The sequence below is a fragment of the Xyrauchen texanus genome, chromosome 18 (genome assembly GCF_025860055.1).
Source record: "Xyrauchen texanus isolate HMW12.3.18 chromosome 18, RBS_HiC_50CHRs, whole genome shotgun sequence".
NCBI lineage: Eukaryota > Metazoa > Chordata > Actinopteri > Cypriniformes > Catostomidae > Xyrauchen > Xyrauchen texanus.
The window spans coordinates 41,773,481-41,799,019 of record NC_068293.1 but is presented as its reverse complement, the minus strand read 5'-3'; the positions used below and the strand labels follow the sequence as shown (position 1 = coordinate 41,799,019).

At 37.9% G+C, this 25,539-nt stretch overlaps 1 protein-coding gene across 3 annotated transcripts in view; it reads right to left on the bottom strand.

Moving 5' to 3' along the window:
• LOC127659355 (growth factor receptor-bound protein 14-like) overlaps positions 1-25,539 on the bottom strand; it is an 85,676-nt gene that overhangs the window by 10,206 nt on the left and 49,931 nt on the right. For all 3 annotated transcript variants that reach the window (XM_052149138.1, XM_052149136.1, XM_052149139.1), the window contains 7 exons: positions 14,635-14,791; positions 9,717-9,838; positions 9,483-9,557; positions 9,224-9,361; positions 3,799-3,909; positions 3,313-3,408; positions 2,433-2,489 (listed from right to left, as the gene is read on the bottom strand). In XM_052149138.1, coding sequence (XP_052005098.1) covers positions 2,433-2,489; positions 3,313-3,408; positions 3,799-3,909; positions 9,224-9,361; positions 9,483-9,557; positions 9,717-9,838; positions 14,635-14,791 — 756 coding nt within the window. The remainder of the gene's footprint in view (positions 1-2,432; positions 2,490-3,312; positions 3,409-3,798; positions 3,910-9,223; positions 9,362-9,482; positions 9,558-9,716; positions 9,839-14,634; positions 14,792-25,539) is intronic.

Sequence of the window (25,539 nt, the reverse complement as noted above, 5' to 3'; positions counted from 1 at the left end):
TGAGGAGCACTTCCCAGCATGTACATCCACTGATCCTACTGTTCCTTCCATGTCTGTTTCAACCTCAGCAGATGTGGCAAGTTAATAGCACAGTAGCCTTTGTATTTGCTCAGTTACTGTAGAATATCCTGAGATTAATATTTCTAATTATAATTATTAATGTAATTTCCTTATAGGTCCTTCTACTTCTGTGGTCATTGGGATCAATGTCACATCTACCCCCTTAGCAACTTCCAGCCTACACCATGGATCAGCAGCTCCTCCAGTTGACCCAGCTGAGTTGAATATAGGTGTGCTACTGTTACATTTAAAACCGTAGAAGGGTAAAATCATGCCAAGCAGACATTGGTATGTTGTGAGCAACACAGCTACAACTAATAAAATTGATAAGGGGTGTGTTAGATTTATAGTGTGCGAATAATCAAGCATTGACAATATTCAATCATATTGGCGGTACCGAGGGGCCCCCAAATCAAATTCTGCTTAGGGCCCCATAAAGGATTGGGCCGGCCCTGGGTGGAAGTCACTACTTCTGGAGAGTCCATGGTCTCTTTAATCTTACATAATAACTAGGGATGCACCAATCCTATACCTGGATTGACTCCGAAACTGACGTTTTTAACGGATCAGGTATCGGGGATCCGATACTCTGTGTTAGTCATGGTCATCACTGTCAGTGTCAAGCTCAAAAAAATTACATAAAATAATTATTATAGTAGTATATATGACCCATGCATTTTATTCAAAGCCACTTGAAGTCCTGCGATAGCTTTGTGAATCGCAAAAGGCGATTAGTAAATATATAATATGCATACGCAGCGCCAGAGCATTAGAAATGCTGCAAACTCTGTTGACAAACATAAATAGCACGTGCAGGTTATGCGCTTGCGGCTATATTCATCTCTCAGAGCGGACAATTTGTGGCACAATTTGTGAGCGCCACACATGAGCAACATCTCATATGTAGATGCTCAATAGTTCTGTTCACTTATAACATTTATTGAGAACGGCCCAGGAGGAGCATTTCACCAGCTTTTGAATAAGAAGTGAATTAAACTTCTGTGAACTAGCCCACATGCAGACACTTACAGGACTTCCTGGAGTGATCTGACCATCAAAATAAAAGCCAGAGGGTTTTAAAGTTAAAGGTGCATGAATGAAATATTGAACTGTTGTAAATTAAAATTCTAAAAGTCAATAATTATAATAATAATAATGTGTTTTTATTATTATTTGTTTACAAATTATAACAATATTTAAGTTCACTGGGTGCCAAAAAATAACTGAAGGAAAAGTGGACTGAATCGAACAACTAAAATTGAACAAAAGAGATCTGAATCCTTTATATGTCCAGACTCAATTTTTTTTACTGAAGACTTATACTGGAATTACTGTTAGTTTTGCTGCTACATTATCCAGTAGACTTGTTAACAATAAAGTGTTTCTTAATAGACTTCACATTTTTATTGAAATAATGTGTAGTTAAAGGTTTGTGTTTCTTGGCATATAAGAGAGTACCCCTAATTAGCATCACACAGTGAGGAATAGATAATCTAAACTGATTTTGAAAAACAAACAAACAAATAAAAAACAACAACACCGGTATCAGGTCAGGATCGGTATCGGAGATTCCAGGTATCGGAATCGGAATCGGAGCATCCCTATTAATAACGCATTTTCAATGCAAATCATTATGTCATGCACAACCAATTAATTAATTAACAATTTACAGTATCCTGTCATTATGGCAAAAGAAAGATTCCAAAATGAATATACAAGGCCCCTCCTCAGCATCCTTTTGGGGTTTATTTAGTAAAAAAAAAAAAATATGACTAAATATTCTTTCCGAATTGAAAGTTTCAAATTAACCGAACTTCAAAGAACTGTCTTCCATAGCAAAATAACCAGGACAACTGGTTGACAAACAGTTTTGATTTTTGGATTTGTTCCTTTTTTAGAGCCACTGCAGACACAAGAAATCAAATTGAATAGAACAATCTTTAACAAAATAAAATAAAACTGTTTAATAAAAGTTGATTTAATTTAATTCTATTAAAAATTACACAATTAAATTTGATGGATGGCATGAATGTCTTAATGCAAAAAAATCATGCAAATTTTTTTTTTTAATTTATGTGGTGAAATATTTGGACATGGTAATTCAAGGGTCAGCTTGTGAAAGAGTTGGGTATATTTAAAGACAGATAGCAATATATTCCCCACATGAACATAATTCTTGCTTAAAACAATGAAATTCTTTCTAATGAATGCGGAAACTTGGCTCAGATGTGCTGCTTGGTTTCTACTGTATGACTGTAAATCACTTTGTTAAAACATTCTGATGTGCTAAACATACATGACGGATTATGGACCTCACTTGCTGGTTGTAACGTTTCAGACAAATGTGATGAAAGAGTGTGTCTGTAGCTCACCATTGGAGAACTTTTCTGATAGGGCTGACTGAAGTTCTGGTAAAGCTGCACGCCATACTGAGAACAGACAAACAAAAAGAGCAGGAACAAATTCAAAATGAGTTCATGTTTTTGTGACAGGTGCAGTTTTAGGAAGAGATGGAAACTAGCTTGTAAATGAAACTACAAATGACACACTGATGTACATTGTTTGTCACTCACATGCAAGGAAAGACAAAAATATACATGCTTCATTAAAAAGAACGCAAAATGCAGTTTCGTGGCTGGTAAGAAATATTTAAGACTAGTCATTTTTGTCAATTCACCTGCCAGCGCAACAATGCAAGCCCACTGTTTTAGCCATCTTGGTTCTGGAAGTATTTTTCCCATTCATTTTTTCCCCCATATGGGTTTCTGAACATTTCTAAGCCATGAACCAAACCAACCAGCCCCGAGATGCATTTGAAAATCAGACAAAAAAACAAAAAGGTACAATACTGTGTACTTACCGATTTAATTGAGGGAATTAACTACACTCTTATGAAGTATTGTGAATGACATAAGCTAAATAAAAATGATTGAGAAATATAAAACTATTGATTTCAAGTTATTGAAAGGGATCATGACCAATGATCCAATATGGTGGCGCGTTAGCACGAAGCGGATCCAAAATGGTGCTATAATTTGCTTTTCAGCATAAACAGAGAGTGAAACAGGAGCTGTCAAACGTTGTTTCATATTTGATACATACTGTGTTATAGGGTTAAGTAGGCAACTCAGTGAATATATGTATGTGAATATGTGAACATATGTATGTGAGTATGCAGGGAATATAATGGGGAAAAACTTTAAAGAGAGAAAGAGAGAGAGAGAGAGAGAGAGATAGAGAGATAGTTGTCACCTTGAAGAGGCGCATGGCTGTTACCCAACATGTCCTTGTTTGCTCGTCATCTGCACACAACAGTTTCAGGTCACGTGCAGCATTCGACTTACTTGCCTGAATATGAAAAGAGACATCAACACTTGAAGGGATAGTTCACTCAAAAATGTAAATTCCAGAAATTTTCTCAGAGCAAGCTTTTATAGATATTTTCACCAAAGTTTCCATACATCTGACCAGAGATTGACATCTGTAATGCTGAAGAAGCATTACAAAGTTCATGAAAGATAAGGAGCCAGACAGATTGTTTGATTGCGGGTTTATTGACCCACATTAAACAATAAATCTGGGACTTAATTTGGCTCAATATATTATAAAACCAACTACCCCCTCTGGTAACACTGACCTCGAGTGCAGCAGTTGTGTATTATTCAGTATGAATTATTAAAAGAGCTTGAGCCTAAAAAATGTGGAGGTAAAAATAATGAAGTGATTTAATGTATTTACCTTCACACAGAAGCCAAAGTCTGTCGGGGCACCATAAACTTTTCTTGCGGATAATAACGTGTAGACATCACTGTCGCTGAACTCTGCAATGAACTGCAGGTGCCTGGGTTTCTTGAGATAAGAAAATATAAGAATGATCCGACAGTTAAACATAACTCCAAAACCAAGTTCATTTCTATTTAGTTAAGTGTGTGCATGTACCATATACCAGCTTAATATGCAGAAACAAATACGTATGTAAGTAAGCCATTTGAAGGTTGATTTCCCCAAAATATAAATGTAAATCCTGTTCTTCTGTGGCGCTATCAGAACATTGCTGTGTTTGGTTGAGCATCCCGACCAGGGGTGCATTTCCCAAAAGCATCATTAGCCAACTATGGTCACAAGTTCCATCGTTACAAACATAGTTCAACGATTTGGTGTCTCCCGAATCCGTACATCTCTATGCCTGTGTTTAGAAGCAGAGTTCCTTGTTAGTTTGCTACGTTTACATCATTTCAGTTTGCTAAGGCTTCTAAATCTTTCATCTGTCAACATCTGAATAAAAAGAAATGGCTTATTACAGGGTTTTACTGAAATGTAATGTGAGCGCGAATGCAGCCATTTAAGGGATTAAAGCCTGTTAAGCGAGAGCACATTATCACACACGGACTCTGTTGGAGAACGTGGCATTTATGTGTTTCTGTTAACGCATAAATTGCATTTTTTATGTTTTTGAATATACGTCATGACCGAAAGAACTAGGTCGCGAGTACAAGTGGCCAAAATGGGTTTCCTCAGAAGGGTGGCGGGCTTCTCCCTTAGAGATAGGGTGAGGAGCTCAGGCATCCATGAGGAGCTCTGAGTAGAGCCGCTGCTCTTTTGCGTCGAAAGGAGTCAGTTGAGGTGGTTTGGGCATCTGATAAGGATGCCCCCTGGCCGCCTCCCTAGGGAGGTGTTTCAGGCACGTCCAGCTGGGAGGAGGCCTCGGGGAAGACCCAGGACTAGGTGGAGAGATTACATCTCCACACTGGCCTGGGAATGCCTCGGAGTCCCCCAGTCAGAGCTGGTTAATGTGGCTCGGGATAGGGAAGTTTGGGGCCCCCTGCTGGAGTGGCTGCCCCAGCGACCCGACTTCGGATAAGCGGTTGAAGATGGATGGATGGATGGATGGATGGATGTTTTTGAATAGTGCACATGTGCTGAAGTGCGTCAGGGGAAAACTGAAGTCAAATGTAGAGGTAAACCCCACTATTACAGTGCAATTTATCAGTTGCATTACACAGTGCATGCAGCTTTCGTGCATAAAATGACTTTCAGGTGTACGTGTAAATGGCTTTTATATTTGTATATCTGCAGAAGCTATTACTCCGCTCCCTGTGTGACATCATTAACAACAGCTCTCTATTGTTAAACCAACTGTGTGACATCGAGTGATGGATGTGCGGGAAACAGTCATGACTAGCTAGTTAATTTCTCCAACGATTCATCGTACTATGGTGGTTAAGCAGTGAGTTAAGTCATTGAACAGGAAACGCAACCCAGCACAACAAAGCAATACTTGCACAACTAATGCCTGTGTTATGGGGCGATTTCACGAATGTGTTATGGGGCGAGACTGTGTGGTTGTTTGACCAATGAAAGACAGAGAGTGTGTTTGGGAAACCTGTTTGAAATTGTTTTAGATTCCTTGTGTTGAAACATTTCGAGCAGAAATGACACACTTCAACTTTAAGTTACTTGATAAAAACTAAAATGAAATTCAATTCACTTTGTGTCTCTAGACTGTGTTAGTGCAGCTCATTTACATACAATTCAGCACTATATTTTACTTAGTTATCAAAGCTAATTTAAAGTGAGTTTTCTTAAGAACATATCTCAGCTTCAAACCTTAAAATGATGCATTTTAAGATGTTTTCCAGAATGTTCTAGCCCAGGATTTAAATCAGTGCTGCTTGCTCACACAGAAACTAGTGCTGGTCTATTCTCTTCCAAACAGATCAGCCCGCTCAGTAACAGGGAGGGTGTAATATGCATATCCTTGGCAAGATATAGCACAAAAACGTGTTGCAATGACAGGAGCTTTATCTCAAGAACACCAATAGTGAGGCGAGGCAAAAGAAAGAGAGAGACAGACAGAGAGAGAAGTGAAAGAGAAGTAAGAGCCCCGCACAAAGCCAGGCTTTGTCTCACTTTTATACGCCTCACCTCTCTCATTTCAAAGTGACAGAGAGACAGACAAATAAGCTAGACTACCATGGTGTGTGCTCACAAACTGGCAGAACTCTTTCCCCTTTTGACACACACACTCACAAAAACAATTGAGTGTTTCTTCAACTATGGGCACTTTTGTTTTTTGTAGACATTTAAAAAAACAAATAATTTTTTTTGTTTACTAGTTTATTGTCTACTAACAATGTACAACAACAGTGTGTGTACACACACATATACGCGCACACACACACACACACACACACACACACACACACACACTTTTTATTTTTATTTTAACACAATAAATATTTAAATGGTATGTTTATTTCACTCTTTGTTTTGATAATAATATGCACATTTAAACACATGTAATAATTAGTATATTTATACTTTAATATATTTATAATATTTATTTATTTATAATCCTTAGGCTAAAACAGTCAAATCTATACATAAAAAGAATTTGAAAAGTAAAATAAAAAAACTTTTTGGCACATTCAATTTCACTACAACAAATACATTTGCAAACAAAGTTAAACTAATAAAGTTTAAAGATCACATGGGAGTACAATATTTTTATTGGGCTTACAAATAGGTTGTAATTTTGTGAAATGATTAAAAAAATTGAAAATATGATTTAATTGTGTGTGTATAGGATGCATAGAATGCTTTAAATTAGACTTACCAAGACAAAATAGCAATTCCAAAACGGAATGTCCAAATTTTTAAAAGTAATTCCTACCACAGAATTCGTTTAAACACAATACATTATTAGAGGTGCCAATTCAATTAAATGTACCTGTATAGATGTGGTGGAAATTCAACTGCATTTCTGCTAACTAATACACTTGCCACTAACATTTTAAATATTTTATTTGACATTTTTGTAGTATTTTGTAGTGTACATCTCTTATGTTAAGATAAATATCAAAATATGCAAAAAGTGAAATTAAAAAAAATAAAAAATATTATTTAATTTTCTTTAGCAAGACGTTTTATTCCAAATATTTCACTGTAATTTCCACCACCAACTTTGCACCACAGAATGTTAGCAGAGAAATTTCATAATTTGAGATGGGCTAGAAATTACATTTGTTGGTTAAAAAAAAATTACCGAATTCTTCTGTGATGCATGTATATAACCTCTGTTAGACATTGTTAGTAAGTAGACAACTTAATCTTGAGAGTGCATGAAAGGTCTGTTTTAAGGAAGTTTATTTTCTAAAAAATCTGGGCCAGAAGTGCCCATCGTTGAAGAAACTCCCTCATATCATGAATCGATTGCGAGGTGCTCTTAAAGTATATCTTGAACAAAAGCTCTATTGTTTCATACACAACAAAAAAGGTAAAATGAAACGGAACTGAGCTGGATGGCACAGTATAGTGCAGGTACACAGCTCACCTGTTGTGTGACTGTGAAGGATTCGACACTTGGCATGAGTGTTACACAAATCCGGCTCTACCAGTTTGAATGAGCTAAGCTCCATAAAGCTGCACTATAAGATCTATCTATCACATTGAGTAACAAGGCTGCATCTGATAAGAGTTACGGTGATAAAACTTGAATGAACTTCAACTGGCCTGTTATATAAACCAGCAGAAATTCTGTAGAATCTCACAACTCAAGGCACATTTTAGACATGTAGTTCACTTTCTAATAAGTTAGAGCAAGTGGTATTGTGAACAATTACAGCTAATCCCTGTAGACTGTGTGGCACTGAGATCAGAAGGTGGAGAGTTTTCACAGACTAACTGGCACTTTCTGTGTATCAGTTACAAAATAAGGTCTGAAAACTTTATACATTTTTTTTCTTCTTCAGCAAATGAACAGTGAACGGTGTGCAACCCTCAGAAAAGTCAATTAATGAACTAAATATAACACTAATTAATCATTACTTATGATACCAACATTTACGTCCCTGATTTGTGTGATTTTATTCTTTTCTAGCAATAAACATTTATTTATTTTTATTTACAAAAAAATTGAAAATGGAACGAGATACACTCATTTGATGTGCTTTAAATTAGCTATTTTTCTAGCTGTTAACAGGGCTGGACTGGGAAGAGAAACCGGCCTGGGATTGTACATAGCGACTGGCCCAAAAGTTGTTGGGGGAGGGGGGGTTCGCTGTCCTTTTCTGCATATCGCAGTGCCGTTTTGTGGTCCGTTCTGTATAAAGCGGCAGCTCATTTTAGCTTATCGCGGCCCATTCGGCACCGCCCCACTCGGTTCTCCCGATGTCCAGTACGCCCCTGATTGGCCACAAAGTGCGTCGGCCCACCGGGAAAATGCCCGGTATGCCAGATTACCAGTCCAGCCCTTGCTGTTAATGTTATGTTAGTTTAGCGGATATTTCAAATAGTTCTCGCAACATGGGAATTTTGCCTCTAATGCTTTAAAAATAACAACCTAGTGTCATAGAATGAACGTCACTATAACTACATTTTTGCAAACTGGCTTTTATGTGTCATCGCATTTTCCTGGTGAAATGACCACTAGAGGCGCTACAACAACTATGTGTTTTATTCACTTTCACAAATCATGACTATAACAACTGATTATGATTTTATGTACACTTATGTTTCGTTATGTTATGCTATCGAAAACACTTTTACTCCAACGCATCATTTAAAAAAGCTATACATTTTAACACTTTCATTACAGACCCACCTACATTTATACATGTATTCCAATGTGATTAACTTCTGCTGTAGATCACATGATAGAGTGTTGGACTTTGGACTTGAGCCCAGCCAAGCACGCAAGCTGACACGTAAGTCGAAAGTGTCAAATAAACTATACGAAATGACATGGTTGCTTCAGAATATGTGCTTTCACATCGCATTTGCTTTTTGGACACTATCGGTTAGGTTTAGGTGTTGGTTTAGGGAAAAATGTCTGTGTTGTTTAACTCTTATTTGATTTGATTTCACTACTGGTTAGGTGTAGGTTACAGTTTAAGCTTAGGGAGGTATGTTCTACTCATTAAAACCTTCATCAAAATCTTGTCTGATTACGGCACCATTTCACTCGCTTTTGGTTCCCCCCGCAGGACATTTCACTGGGAAACTGCAGCCAAATGCAAAATAATGCACGTCATTTAGTTTTGCAAAAGTGTTGCCATGGTTACGTTATTTTCATGAGATCAGGCTGAAAAGTAAGTAACGAGACACCAAAGAGCAGGTCCTGCATTGCAAATTGCTCGATGCTATTTGACAGATTTGTACCAACCTTGGACATGCCCTTGTTGGAGAAGTACAATCCTGATCTTCTTAACAAAAAGTAGAACTTCTTCCATGATTTCCTGCCATGCTCTTTGGCGTGAAGGAACCCGTGAATCTCAGGACAAGAGCTGGAGCTGAGAAAAGTCTGCAGGAGAAATATCGGACAACTCAAGTTTGGCTAATTCAGGGTACAACAAGTCATTTATCCACTGACAGGTGAAGTGAGTAATTTCTGTGGCAATAGTGGCACCAAAAGACAAAGGCACCTGAATGAGTTGTGAGTGGTTCATGACTCCGTTGGATTCACTCGATATGGACACCATGTGCTCTGGGAAACAATCCTGTAATGACAAAAAGACAAAACCAGATTACAATTCAGCTCAGCTTCAGCACGAGATGAGATAAATACTGCTCCGATTGCAGTTTTTTGTCTAAAACTCTGCTTCCCAGTGAATTAACTGTACATTATCAGGACAGCACACACACAAATGAACACTCACAAGAGGATTTTTGAAGAACTCGTATTTGGCGTGATTCTTCCTAAAGTGCAGGCAGCCGCTTGAGTCCATGCCCCAGCTCGACTGCACCTCAATAACAGACTCATGGTCTTCTATAGTTCTCTCTGGAAATCACATTGAAACGTCAGTTTAATAGATACTCATGAATTAAGAGCGTCCTATGACCTCATACTCACATGTAACATTTAAAGGGATAGTTCACCCAAAAATGAAAATGATATCATGAAAAAAAGAAAACTATCTTATCTCAGTAGGTCCTTAAAATGCAAGTGAATGGTGATTTCTCTTTTGAAGCCCCAACAATCACAGACAGTCAGTATAAACGTCATCCATACGACTCCAGCAGTTAAATGAATGTCTTCTAAAGCACCACGATCGCTTTTGATGCGAAAAAGATACAAATTTTTTACTCTAAATCATGCTTCCGTTCTGCAGCGGTGTGCACGTGTGATGTAATCGCATTGGCAATTGAAACACGTGCGAGATCTGACGCACGTGAGTGACGGCTGGAAGAGAAGCGCTGTTTACAAGTGAGGAGGAACACTGTACAGTAGCTTGGTTAGTTTTGGTTTAGATCTCTTTTTATCTGTTTGTTTACTCACAATGGTGCATTTGTGTGCTTATCCTGGATGTCTCAACCGAGAGGAGCACATCAGATTACATCTGTATCCATGGCAACATGAATACGTCACACGAGAGACCGCGTGATCTCCACCCTCTCGTGCAGCTTACCCTCACGTTGGAATATTGTTAAAAAGTTCTTAAATATTTATATTTTTTCGCACCAAAAGTGATCGTGTCACTTTAGAAGATATTCATTTAACCGCTGGAGTCGTACGGATGATGTTTATGCTGACTGTCTGTGATTTTTGGAGCTTCAAAAGAGAAATCCCCATTCACTTGCATTTTAAGGACCTACTGAGCTGAGACATTTTTCTATTTTTTTTCCAAATGTGTTTTGGTGAAGAAAGAAAGACAGACACACCTGCGTACATAATGAGGGAATTTAAAAGTTTGAGTGAACTATACCTTTAAATCTTTCAAAATGGTCAAATACGTAAGAGAAATGGTGATTAGTCACAGGACCTACTATACACAGTAAAATTTCCCCATCAAAGAAAAAGAATGTAAACATTAAAAACTCACATGCCAATCATATTCTTGTGTTACAGCGATTGAACTACTGGTAAGTGCTGTTTGTAAAATCACTGTAACATACTGTAAACCCTTAAGTGACTTATTGAACTAATAAACAGGCGGCAACAGAAATATATATATTGCAAATAAAACCTAACAAATTTCAACTGTTCTGTTTGTTATATGAAGGTCACATTAAAACTGACTTGGAAACTTTTCACCAGGCCTTCATCATTTATTTGTGGAAATTTTCAAATGTCTTTTATGTATAGATGTGAGTGTCCCAGACCCAGGCTTTCAATTTGAAACTATGAAAATCTGTTTTTAAAATGTAAACTATTTCATGTTTATAACTATGATCATTTAAATAAAAAGTGAAATAAACAAACAAATTCAATATTTAATGTGTGAAAATTATTTCTGTTCATTTTTCCAAATTTCGACTGTCCCACGGATGTTCCTCCTCACCAAAAATTTTTTCCCAAATAAAGTTTTTCAAAAGTTAGTGTACTTGTTTACCAAGTGGAGAGTGAAGAGCATGCTTAAGATGAAATCTGAGACAAATGATCCTTGAAGAAAAGGTAAATATCACTTGTGAACAGAATATTTGACTATGCGTCATTTCCAGTCAAGATGTCATTTTGCCAAATTATGCAAAAAGTGAGAATATATCATTTAATTGTGTTGTTTCAGGATATATAAAATATTAGCTATAAGACAAAGCTGTTGGCTATTTATTTAAGGAACAATAAAAACGTTATTTCTACGAGCGTCATTTCCACCACAGAATTATATGTAACACAAACATAATTGGAGATGTGCTGGAAATCATCATGACTTTAAGAAAGAAAGGACAAAAAAGATATTAATCTCCTGTGACGCATGTACTGCTCATACATTGTCAGTAGACAAAAATAAATAAACAAGTGAGAGTCTAAAAATGTGTTTTTAACAAGACTAAAAGTTAAAGAAACACTTCAGGGCCGATTTGTCTTCCCAGTCAAGCCCTGTACATGACCAAAGGTATGTGGACATCCAAAACCAGATCACTTAGCGTACCAGATCATAACCAAAATGTTAATATATTGCATTTTGTACCTGACCATTCATTTACATCGGCGTCTGCCAATCATTTGGTAGACGCTTTTATCCAATGTGACTTACAGTGCACTTATTACAGGGACAATCCCCCCGGAGCAACCTGGAGTTAAGTGCCTTACTCAAGGACACAATGGTGGTGGCTGTGGGGATCGAACCAGGAACCTTCTGATTACCAGATTACCAGTTATGTGCTTAGATCACTACACCACCACCACTCCATGCAAGTGGATGGTACGCTGTACAGAAGCTGTACATTTACATTTATGCATTTGGCAGATGCTTTTATCGAAAGCGACTTACAGTGCACTTATTACAGGGACAATCCCCCCGGAGCAACCTGGAGTTAAGTGTCTTACTCAAGGACACAATGGTGGTGGCTGTGGGGATCGAACCAACAACCTACTGATTACCAGTTATGTGCTTTAGCCCACTACGCCACCACCACTCCACCACCATTCAATAGAAGTTTTCAAGGGAAACAGCGATCGCTTGCACTATACCGATTTGCAAGTATGCACTTTCCCATGATATACTATGTTACTATTTGCACTTCTGATTGCATGCTAACTGTAGTTAATTTATTCTGTACAATAACAATAAAGTGGAATGTAATGTTAATCATTATAAAACCTCAAGGCTGGAATTTAAGTACAGGTAAAAGAAAGAAAGTACATTATTTTTGTCACATTCTTCTCTCTTCATGAGTTGCAGCCACATGCCGATTATGAAGCAGCGATTAAACACATTAACCAGTGGCGCAATAATGCCAAAGCATTTACAAGCATCTGTCTGCCTGCATTCAAGCAGGTTGTTAGTCCTCCTGACGTTAAAGATGCCACTTTCATTAGCCTATTTATCGTGTAGGTAACCATTGTTGGAGTTTAACACAAGTGCGCTGTCTTCATTCATCTTTTAAATGAGCCGTACAGCCTTATTTTGCTCTGACAAAACATATTCTTCAATACTTTTATCTTCCGATACACTATGTGGCCAGGGCTGGACTGGTAATCTGGTATAACGGGCATTTTCCCGGTGGCCCGGCGAACTTTGGGGCCCATCAGGGGGCGGAATGGCCATCGGGAGAACCGAGCGGGCTGCTGGGTCGGCCGTGAAACGTGCTGAACGTGCCGTGATAAGCTGAAGTGAGCCGTCGCGTTATGAAGAACGGACCACAAAACATTGCCGCGATATGCAGAAAAGGACAGCGAACACCCACACTCTTCACCCCAACGCTCAACAACTTTTGGGCCAGTTGCCATGTAAAATCCAGGGCCGATTTGTCTTCCCAGTCCAGCCCTGTACATGGCCAAAGGTATGTGGACATCCAAAACCAGATCATTTAGCGTACCAGATCATAACCAAAATGTTAACACAGTTTCAAACTGAAAATATCGAGCCATTCATTGCAGTTCTGCTATGGGAATTAATTAGTATAAGATAACAGGAGTCTAACTTTTCTGCTTGGCTGCTTCTACACAGATATATTCCATGCAGACATTAAACATGCTTTTAGGGTTGCAGGAGCTCAATAATATTTAATGATAATGTGAAATAATGAGCTTCCCACACATCTCTCTCATTATTATTGAAGGTCAATCATTATCAAGGTATCATTTTTATAAAGTATGTTAATAATTAATCTGTCAAACCCACAGTGCACTGGCACGGTGAAGCTCAGAGATGGAAACAAATGAGGCCAGTAAAATCTCAAATTATTAAACATAGTTCAAACTCTACTGTACCGGACTGGATAAACTGCGTTTGAAGCCATTGTAAAATGCTGATAAATGCACTCCTGTATGACTGCACAAGGGAATGTTTTTTGTCCTCTAGGATGATTTTATAGAAAATATGCAAATAATAATAATAAAAAAGAATTAAAATGTATTAAAATAATTAAGATATTATTTTATTAATCTAAAAATGAATTAATAAATACAAATTTGTACTTATTATTTTTTAAATCATATCTATTTTCTTTTAAACTGTAGATTATAATAGCAAACTTAAACATGTCTCTTGAATTACTTGTGCTAAAATGTTTAGTTTGCCAAAATGTCTCTATATTCAGAATGTCACCTACCAAGAATTTTTAAACCCCACTCGTTTATACATTTATAAGTGTTAAGATCAGAAGCAAAACTATGCTTTAAAAAACTAAAATTATATTTTCAGTATTTATTTGTCATATCTTTCTTCTATGGAACACAAAAGGAGATTTCAAGCAGAATGTTAGTCTCAGTCCCCATTCACTTTCATTGTATATTTTTTCAATGAAAGTGAATGGTGTCTGAGACTGTCAGTCTTTAACGTTGTGCCTAACATCTCATTTTGTGTTTCACAGCAGCAAGCAAGTCTTAACGGTTTGGAATGACATGAGGGTGAGTAAATTATGACAGATTTCTTTTGGATGACCTATTCCTTTAAGCTCAGTTTCTAAGTTCTCATACCAGTCCAAATGATGATCAGTTTTATATTCCTGCGGCCAAGTTTTTCAATGGCCCCTTTGTGCCTGATTGCATAAAATTCAGCTGTACCTTGTTTACAGCCAACAACATTTCAATCCATAACATTTATTTGCCCCCCATGCTCAATCAAACCAGCAAAATCCTTTTTAATCTACTCATACATATACTAATTCAATCAGAAAAGAGGAGCTTACCGATGCCCAGATGAGGGATCTGCTCAAACAGAGTCCAGCTGTGGTCATCAATACAGTGATTCTTCAGTATAAACTGCTGGCAGATATCCCGGGCAGTGATTTCAGTGGGCACCTCCACAGTACGACTGGTGTTGTCTTCACTGTACACTTTGATTACCTGTGACACAACAGGGAATAAATCAAAACAGCCTTTATATTTCCAGTGCTAAAAATGGGCTGTTCGAAATAGAATACACACTTGCCATTTACTAAATGCTGCACTGTAATATTCACTGCAAAGTGAAACTACGCATTCATTTCACAATCAACGACTGAAACATCAGTTTTCGACATATTTGTCACATGAGCTTAAGTCAGGAGGCAGCATCTAGTTGTTTGAAACTTATGTTTATTTCCGTTTTGATCCAAGATGTCAGATGGCAAAAAATGAGTAAAAAAAAGGTTGCATAATTCGCAGAGTTGAAATAACGCAGACTGATGGTTTAAGCAGAAGCATATATACCATTGTTTAAAGGGATAGTTCACCCAAAAAGGAAAATTCTCTCATTATTTATTCACCCTCATGATATCCCAGGTGTGTATGACTTTCTTTCGTCACCAGAACACATTTGAAGAAAATGTGAAAAATATCTCAGCTCAGTAGGTCCTTAAAATGCATGTGAATGGCCATTTCACATTTGAAGCTCCAAAAATCACAGACAGGCAGTATAAACGTCATCCATATGACACCAGCTGTTAAATTAATGACGTCTAAAGCGACACGATCACTTTTGGTGCGAAAAAGATACATATTTAAGTACTTTTTTTTTAACTCTAAATCACACCCGCGTGACGTAATCGCATTGGCGTTTGAAACATGTGAGTATTGAGGCACGTGCATAACAGCCAGAAGAGCAGCGCTGTTTACAATTGAGAAGGAGGAACACTGTACAGTAGCTTTGTTTTGGTTTAGATCCGTATTGATCTGTTTCTTTACTCACAATGGTGCATTTGTGTGCTTATCCTGAATGTGAGATTACCTCTGTATCATGGCCATGCGAATACGTCACACGAGAGACGGCGTGATCTTCACCCTCTCGTGCATCTTATAGAAGTGATGATTTAGAGCAAAAGCGATCGTGGGACTTTAGACGTCATTCATTTAACAGCTGGTGTCATACGGATGACTTTTATGCTGACTGTCTTTGATCTTTTGAGCTTCAAAAGTGAAATCGCCATTCACTTGCATTTTAAGGACCTACTGAGCTGAGACATTTTTCTTCAGATGTGTTCTGGTGAAGAAAGAACGTCATACACACTTGGGACAGTTTTCATTTTTGGCTGAACTATCCCTTTAACAACTATGGACAAAATAAATAGGATTTTAACTTCCAGAATCAGACTGTTCATCAGTGTGCTATGTAGTATGTTAGAATGCCATCTCGAACATTACCATTAATACAAAGCCCTGCCATGCAGTTTAAACACAAGTGAATTTGCCACACTGCAATGAGCCATATTATCTTCCGAGTGCTGATCATTAGACACTCTTGAAACTCCACCATCCCATGGGGACATATTGAACTAAATTTCACTTCATGCCCTATATATGTAACAACCCATTCATTCAAACTCCAGACAGCCAGTGCTTTAGGCACGTGCTGACCTGAAGTCATGAATGTAACCTTTTATAAATGCAGGAGTTCATTGCTATACCTCAAATCCAGCAAACCTTCAAACCTACCGATCAGCTGTAGATGTTATTATTACCTCCAAATCTTCATTCCAGAGTCCTTTTGGGGCTGTTTTAGAATGGATCTGGTATTATGCCATCAGCTTTTAGTGCTTTGAAATGATCCCACAATGAAATAGAGCAGTGTTTATACCCCTTTTAACAGAATTCATTCATTTATTACGCAAAAAAACACGCAGAAACGAGTAAACTGGTGTTTCGTCAAAACTTACCACTGTGCTTGGTGGCAGGCAAGGCTGTGATCTGGGACTCGCTGTGCAGCTTATGAAGGGCTGAGCGCACAGCATTTTGAAGAGTTGAATTGACATAAAGCATAAACGCAAGCTCTCTCACCCATCTCTCTCTCTCTGCAACTAAGGTAATTAGAGAGAGCAAGCTCAGTTGCAGCTTCCACTGCTGTATGTCACCATGGTTCTGGCCAATCCCTCTCGCAAACACACACACACACCGGAGGAGGGGGAGGGAGGCAGGAAAAGTCACCAGATTTGCCCCACCTACCTATTCACACAGTCTTGACAAGCCCCTCTTTACAAATCTTAGCAAATCTAAGAAACTGCTGTTTTTAAGAGATTGTTCACCCAAAAATGAAACTTCTGTCACAGTTCAGTCACCCTCATAAACAGCCAACAGTTGATGACAAGGAGGTGTAACTGTTTCGTTAGGTCTTGAAAGATCTGCTAAATATTCTGGTGCCAAACCATGTACTGACACATGCATAATTAATAACATCTTAAAATCAACCTTCAAATGAATTATTAACCAGTGCAAAGAAGCTAAAACTGGAGTAATATGATTAAAAGACCTCGCTCGTGACAAAAGTTTCGCTGCTGTATTTTGCACTGATTGTAGCCGTGCTAAGGTGCATTGATTTAAAACTGAAAACTGTGAATTACAACAATCAAGGTGTGACGAAATGAAAGCACGTAAGCTTCTTTGTGTCCCTAAAACTCAAGACATGTCTAATCTTGGAAATGTCCCTTAACTGATAAAAACTAGGCTGAACTAACTTCCTAATGTGTTTGTTTCAAAATAGACACCCACGTTTTTTTTACTACCCGCTGAATACTTTGGACAACCTGATAAAGTGCTGACTTAATCTGACTTTTATGATATCATGATTATAAGAACTCCTGTTTTATTAGTATTTAACTGAAGAAAATGATATGCCATCCAAGTTTTTACATCAGATATAAATGCTGGAAGAACATTTGAATTAGTCAGATCATTGTGATTCAACTAAAAATATAACTGCGGGTCATCTGCATAGCAATGAAAATAAATGTTGTATTTTTGAATCACAGAACCAAGCGGACCAACAATATACAATATAAAGAAAACTAAATTGGCCCTAACAGGGATACTTGCGGAACACCACAATTTATTGCTGAAGAAGAGTACATCTGATCTCAACCCGACACTACAAATTTTCCATTCAACAAATAGGAAACAAATCAGTCTAAAGCCACCCCTGATTTTCCCAGTCATCTCTTAGTAGTATCAATTAAAACTAAAATATATATACAAAACCATTCATCTGGTAAATATACAGACTATAAAAGTCTTAATTTTGTATATACATAAACTTAGAGCATTCTAGTGCAAAAATGAGTCCCCAGTGCGTTTCTGGCTTGTTTAAAGTTATGCACCAAATCTTCATTTTTATCTGGATATTATTGCGGTTTTGGTTGACTAATAAACTGCCTCTCATTATCACGTCTTAATATATTGGATGAAATATTAAAGTAACTTTAACTGACATCATTGATCAGGTAGCATTTGTTTTTGTGTGGTGTAACTGGACGTGACACAACATTTGGAATATGCAGAATAGAAAATTAGTCTGTCCTTTCTAAACATTGAGTATCTTAATGTTCATGGATTGGCCCCATTCACATCTATTGTAAGTGCCTCATGTAACCTAGATATATGCTTTTTTTATTTATTTTTTTTGAAAAGGAGGAATAGGTAAAAATAAATGTTTGTGGTAATTAACATTATGCCACAAATGTTGTTGATTGAGCTTAACTTATATTGAACTCAGAATATTCCTTTGATGGAACAACTATAATTTTGTCCATATTGGTGTGGTTACAGTTACAGGTTAAGTTTTGTCTGCACTATTTTTCAATTGTTTGTCAATGAGGGTTAGCAATTTGAGGCAACATGTGCTACAGCCTTAAAGTTAATTCAGTATAAAATTACATAAAATTATAATGGCTTATAATGGAAAATTAAGAACAACATTAGATGTTCCCAAAAAACATATTTTCCCCCCTACGTTTGAATTTCAGGGCCTTTTTTTGTCACATTTGGTGACAATTTTGCTCACAGTACATAATAATATGAAGCGTACATGGAGAACTAAAAGTGGGAGCACACAAATAAATAAAATTACTGAATTCAAAAGGTCCAGGTCGGCCCATCCCATGCCTCCAAAAGACCTGATACGCCCCTCCCAACTCAAAAGCCAAACCTGGTACCCAATATGTTCAAATTTCAGATGGTTAAGATCAGTGGCGTAGCCAAGGATCTGTCATGGGCCCAGCTAAATTAGGTGCAATTATCAAAATGCTGGAAAATAACGCCAGAAAACCTCAAGTCTGGCAGCACTTCTCAACTATAACTGCTATATATACCAAGAAAGATGTTCCTTGTGCTTAAATGATGCTTGTTTAATAAAGCCAACATTAATTATTATCTCTGTTGTTGTTGTTATTACGTCATATATTCAGGTCTTGGGACAATGCCCACATTCCTGGATTGAGTATATCAGGAATTTATTCATACTACTTGCATGCATACCTAAAGAACATACTGTTTTACCATCCGAGCAGTGTATCCTGGGTAAAGCAGTACATACTCTGAGAGGATGCGATTTCAGATGCAGCTTGAATGTGGCATTCCCCAAGGATCAGTATAAGGGCCTCTGTTCTTATTTTAATAAGAAAACTCCATGAACTGAGATGCTTTTTAAATAGTATTGAATGAGTTCCCATGTATGTGAAACTTCACTTACCTCATTATGTGACTATGGCAACAATTTAGCAAAATTAATTTACATGCCTTATTACACGTTTTGCTCCAAAAGCGAGTGAAATGGTGTCATAATCAGATATGGCTTTTAAATTGAATATTGGATGGAAGCTAAACCTAAGCAAATGTGATCTTAAATCACCCAAACCTAACCAGTAATGTCCAAAAACAAAATGAGAAATGAAAAGCAAGTTTTCTGACGTAATGTTGTGTCACTTGGCCGGCTGTGGCTCAGATGGTAGAGCAGGTCAGCTACCAATCGCAGGGTTGGTGGTTTGAATCCCGGCCCACACGACTCCACATGCCGAAGTGTCCTTGGGCAAGACACTGAACCCCAAGTTGCTCCCAATGGCAGGCTAGCGCCTTGCATGTATGAATGTGAGTGTGGATGGGTGATTGGGACACAGTGTAAAGTGCTTTGGTAACCTCTAAGGTTAATAAAAAAGCGCTATATAAGTGCAGACCATTTACCGCTTCTACGAAACTTTAGTGCTGGTCTTTTTGCAGGGTGTAAACAATAAATGTCATTTTCGGAGGAAAAGAGGAAGTTTGTACAATGACCTCTTACATGTCAAAATATCAAGGAAAATTTGATTCCTCGTGACATGATCAGGGCTTGAATAAACACCCGCCAACCAGCCAAATGCAGGTAGAAAAGGGTAACCTTTTCAGGGTTTTTCCTGCATTGAAAATTCGGGTGACTCGGGCCACTGCCAAAGCAAATTTAATTGTATTCATTTCAAGTTCAGCATTTCATAAGCTCAGAGAGAATTAAGGATAATAAATTCTGGGGAAAATCAAACAGTCTAAATAAAATAATAATAATTTTAAAAGCCTTACAATTATGGAAAGGCCATTTAAAAAAACTTGTTCAAAGAAATTTCTCATCAAAAAAACATACAAAATAATATAAGTCAATTGGAATCCACATTCAAAAATAACCAAACCATTCTAAGACTATCAGATTAGCCCAGAAGACTTGAAAGATGGACCGGTCCTACTCGACCTGCTCCAAGCAGGATTCAAACCGGTGTCAACCGGCATGGAAGCTAAAGGCTACAGCCTCTAGTGCGCCTCTTGAGGCCAGGGGAGTGAGGTGACACAGCTATCACGTACCAGCTGGCTCCCATTACAGCTGCAAGCATACGCTAAGTCTAGGCACCATTGGGTTGGCGAAATCACGCATGCAAAGCACTAATGGGCTGGGTGAAGAACTTTGACAATTATAATGTTCTTCTTCGGTTATTGCACCATCGGAGTCCAATGATGTTCCATTTATTGTCAAGAAACATTGATATAAATGAAGACTGTAATACTCTGTAACTATACTGTCGCATGCACTGCTCATTTTCCGGACGATATGTGTAGAGGTTGTATGTTCTCTATCGGCCTCTATGAGAATGTAGGCTCTCGTCCTGCTCGCCCATGTCTTTAGACAACAGTTGCAAAGTTAAAATTGGCAATAAAAGAACAGAATTCTTCACTCAAGGGCGCAGTGTGAGACAGGGCTGCAGTTTCAGTCCAACTCTATTCAACTTAAAGATTAATGAGTTAGCATTGCTACTGGAACAAACCTCAACACTGGTCTTTCTCTAAATAATTTAGAACATACATTTCTTCTATATCTGAAGATCTGGTGCCAGATACACCTTCAATCTGGGAAGCACACTCTACACTTCAACTACCTTGGTCTAAAAATCAGCGCTTCAGGAGGTTTCCGTCTGAAAGTGAATGCACTAAAAGAGAAATCTCGATTAGTATTCTATGCTATTAAAGGGACAGTTCACCCAAAAATTGTAATTCTCTCATCATCACTGGAGTGGTGGTGGCGTAGTGGGCTAAAGCACATAACTGGAAATCAGAAGGTCGCTGGTTCGATCCCCACAGCCACCACCATTGTGTCTTTGAGCAAGGCACTTAACTCCAGGTTGCTCCGGGGGGATTGTCCCTGTTATAAGTGCACTGTAAGTCACTTTGGATAAAAGCGTCTGCCAAATGCATAAATGTAAATGTAAACCATTTACTCACCCTCATGATATCCCAGGTGTGTATGACTTTCTTTCTTCACCAGAACACAGAAAATGTGAAAAATATCTCAGCTCAGTAGGTCCTTCAAATGCAAGTGGATGGTGATCTGACTTTTTAAGCTCCAAAAAGAACAGACAGTCAGCATAAACGTCATTCATACGACTCCAGCGGTTAAATTAATGTCTTCCAAAGCAACACGATCGCGTTTGGTGCAAAAAAGATACATATTTAAGTACTTTATTAACTCTAAATCATCCTTCCGGTCAGCAGCGGAATAATGCGTGTGAAGTAATCGCACTGACACGTGAGACACGCGAGAACTGAGTCTCGTGCGACACACTCAGAAGAGCAGCGCTGTTTACAGTTGAGTAGGAGGAACGCTCTTCTGAAGCTTCGTTGGTTTTGGTTTAGATCTGTATTGATCTGTTTCTTTGTGTGTTTATCCTGGATGCCTCAACCGAGAGGAGAACGTGAGATTAAGTCCGTAACATGGCAACGCAAATATGTCACGTGAGAGACCGCGTGATCTCCACCCTCTCGTGAAGCTTACTGGAAGCGTTAGATTATAGTTAAAAAGTACTTTAATATTGATAACTTTCACACCATAAGCGATCGTATTGCTTTAAAATACTTTAATTTAACCATGAGTCAGTTCAGTTATTTAACTATCAATGGTATTTATACTGACTATCTGATTTTTAGATTTTCAAAAGTCGGATCACCATCCAATTGCATTTTAAGGACCTTCAGTTGAAGTGCTTCTCTCAGCATCTGTATATCCCTCTGAAACATGTCTGATCGGGGTCATGTGAACATAACGGAGCCTATACATTATTATCCATAACACCAACTAATCGACTAGTTGTTCAAGCAACCAAAAGTTGGTAGTAGACATGCACCGATACCAATTTTTAAAGCCCGATACAAGTACCAAGTACCTAGATTTGGGTATCGGCCAATACCGAGTAAAAGAAGTTTCGTGTTTGTAAACGTATGCCATTCTATAGGCATTTGATATCATGATATTGCCAATATTAGTGTTTTCAGTAATTAAATATAATAATAGGGTATAGCTAGTATCCCAGCTAACATGTACACGTTATTCATGCTTGTTATTTTATCCATATTGTTCTGTACATTCACATAGAGGACAGTGCACTACGCACACATGTGCAATCACATCATTAAATGAACGTACTCATACTCGGAGATATGAAATAGATAACGAGTACGAGTATTTACCTCCCAGTATCGGCTCGATACGTGCAATACCAATTACTATCGGTGCACCTCTTGTTAGTTGATTTGCACATCCCTATTCTTTAGAGATGTGAGGTTTGGCGTCCACTCTGTCTGGCAGATTACTCTAGATACATTTACATTTACATTTGTGCATTTGGCAGACGCTTTTATCCAAAGCGACTTACAGTGCACTTATTACAGGGACAATCCCCCCGGAGCAACCTGGAGTTAAGTGCCTTCCTCAAGGACACAATCGTGGTGGCTGTGGGGATCGAACCAGCAACCTTCTGCTTACAATTTCTCTGCTTTAGCCCACTACGCCACCACCACTCCATTAGATTGGACAAACGCCATAGAATCCCTGCATGTAGAATTCTGTAGAAACAATCTAAGAGTTCAAAGAACATTTACTAATGCATGCTGGGCCGAACTGGGCAGATACCCCCTATTTATACATATTCAAAACTATCTCCTCAAATACTGGATGCATGTCCATTCAACTTCCCCAAACACACTGTAACGTAAAGCCCTTAAAACACAGGAGCTGAAGCCTAAGTTTAGTCCCCTTGGTCAGCTGGCTCTGAAACTCAAAAACCCACTAACAAATGTTAGTTTTAGACCAGCACTGCTGAACTAAACAAAATTAGAATAAATGAACTCATAAAAGAAAGTAACAATTTATAATTGGACCATTAGCATAATGGAAGTAAACAAAGTAAATCGGAATGCCATCGAGTCTGAAACAGAAAGTTTAATCTTGTAGAATATCTCTACACAGAGAAACAAAACTGAGACGGAGCCTCACCAAATACAGGCTCGGCGATCACAGTTTGGCCATAGAAAAAGGCAGATAGAGACAAACATGGCTTCTGAAGAAATAGAGCATCTATGCTCACTGTGACATGGGTGACTTCGAGACAGAGACACACTTTCTCCTTCATTAAGAGAAATTTACAGAGAAATACTTTGACAAACTCAAACCTCATGCCACAGTTTTCCAGTTCAGGAGACGTGGAACAAAGGCAGGTGTTACTGGGGCAGGAAAGTCACTCATCAGTTGCAGGAAAAATCATTTTTGAGCTGGATACCCTCAGAAACAAATCACTGCTTTGATCAACATCAAGAGGTATCTATGTACATATGTTACAGTATTTTATTATGCCCATTAATGTCTTGTTAAATCTTTATTTTATATTGTATAGTGTATTCTGTTATTATTATTATTATTTGTATTACTTTTATTTTATTAATGTACTTATTTAACTTATTTTATTGTAATTTGCTACTGCTAATATTATGATTTATTTAAATGTTTTATTATTTGTTATTTGCTACGGTTTCGATTATTTTAGTATTTTTTTATTCTATTTTTCTTGTCACGATTTGTTGTGTGTATTAATGCTTTGTCAATACTGTATGTAAACACAATCAGGCCAATAAAATACTTTTAAATTGAAAATTGATTTCCAACACAGAACGAAAAGTGTGCCAACCAAACCCCGGACTCCCCTTCATGTTGGCACAATTTATTTTTGTCAACAGGAATTTAAGATAATGAGAAGCATACATGTATTCGATTTTGTTCACACTTTAGTACGTCAAAGTCTACACAATGTGGAAAATACGACAGAAGCTCTCAAGATTGAAGACTGTGTTCAGTATTTTTCTTTGTAGTTGCACAGAGGTAAGAATTTAGTGTGAAACATAAAGCAAAAGGGACAAAGTTGCTCTTCTTAAATGAGAATATACAGTGTCTTAACATTCACATTTATCAAGGAATTACCCCATAACCAATTAACAGCATTTGGGAAAAAGAGTACAAAATAAAACGATGCAAATAATAAATATGCATACCCTTTTCTGTAAGCATAGAGGCGTTATAGCGGGCAGAGTAACTCTTCTGGCGTTGAAATTCATACTGCTCTCTTTAGCCACGATCTCTTCCGTACACCTTCAGAAATTTCTCAGAATGAAGTTTCTGCTAATAAACAGTTGTAGCCGTGAAGTTTGCAGGATAAAATCCTAGAATTAATGTCTGTTCTTTAAAATCGTTGATAAGACTAGAGTATATTCCTTCCTGTTAGAGGCAATGTCCGTGTGAGATTCCAAATTTTGACTCATCCTCCTTTGGCCTTGGGAACTCTCAGCATGTTTTTTCCCTGCAGAAACTTCAGATAAAATAACCACAAAAAGGAGTATAGCTAGAACATCAGGGAGGTCCAGTGGCGGAGCCAGAAATGTTATACAGGGGTGGCCAGGCAGGGGCCAGCAATCAGTCTGGGGTGGCAATATAAAAAAAAACTATATACCAAAACTGTATAATAATAATCTGGAATACATTCCTATCCCTATCTTTCTTCCACATAACACAAAAGTACATGATATGCAGAATGTTTGCCTCTGCCACCATTCACTTCCACTGAATGGACAAAAAGGTGCAATTAAATTGTTCATTGATAAGCAACTGGGTTGAACTATTTTTCCCCATTCCACAACTAACTTTTGATCCAGGTCCTTCAATTAGCTTGAGAGAGCAAGACTTGCATTAAATCACCTTAAGGCCCATTCACACCAAGATAACTATAACAATATCTATACCCATAAAGTTGTAAAATTCGTTCTAACGGTACGAGAATAATGGAGTCCACAAAAATAACGATAACGACACACAGGAACGATATCGTTGGGATCACTTTCAGAGTGTTTTTTTTTTCCCAGCTGATGAATGATAAAAAACATTAACAGCCAATCAAAATCCATCCAACTTTAAAGCGTTCAAGCAGTAAAGTTGTCTCTTCTTCAAAATAACACATTCCAGCACTGGATCGCCCCTTTATATTATCTGTGTGGACACTAATATAGTTATTTTT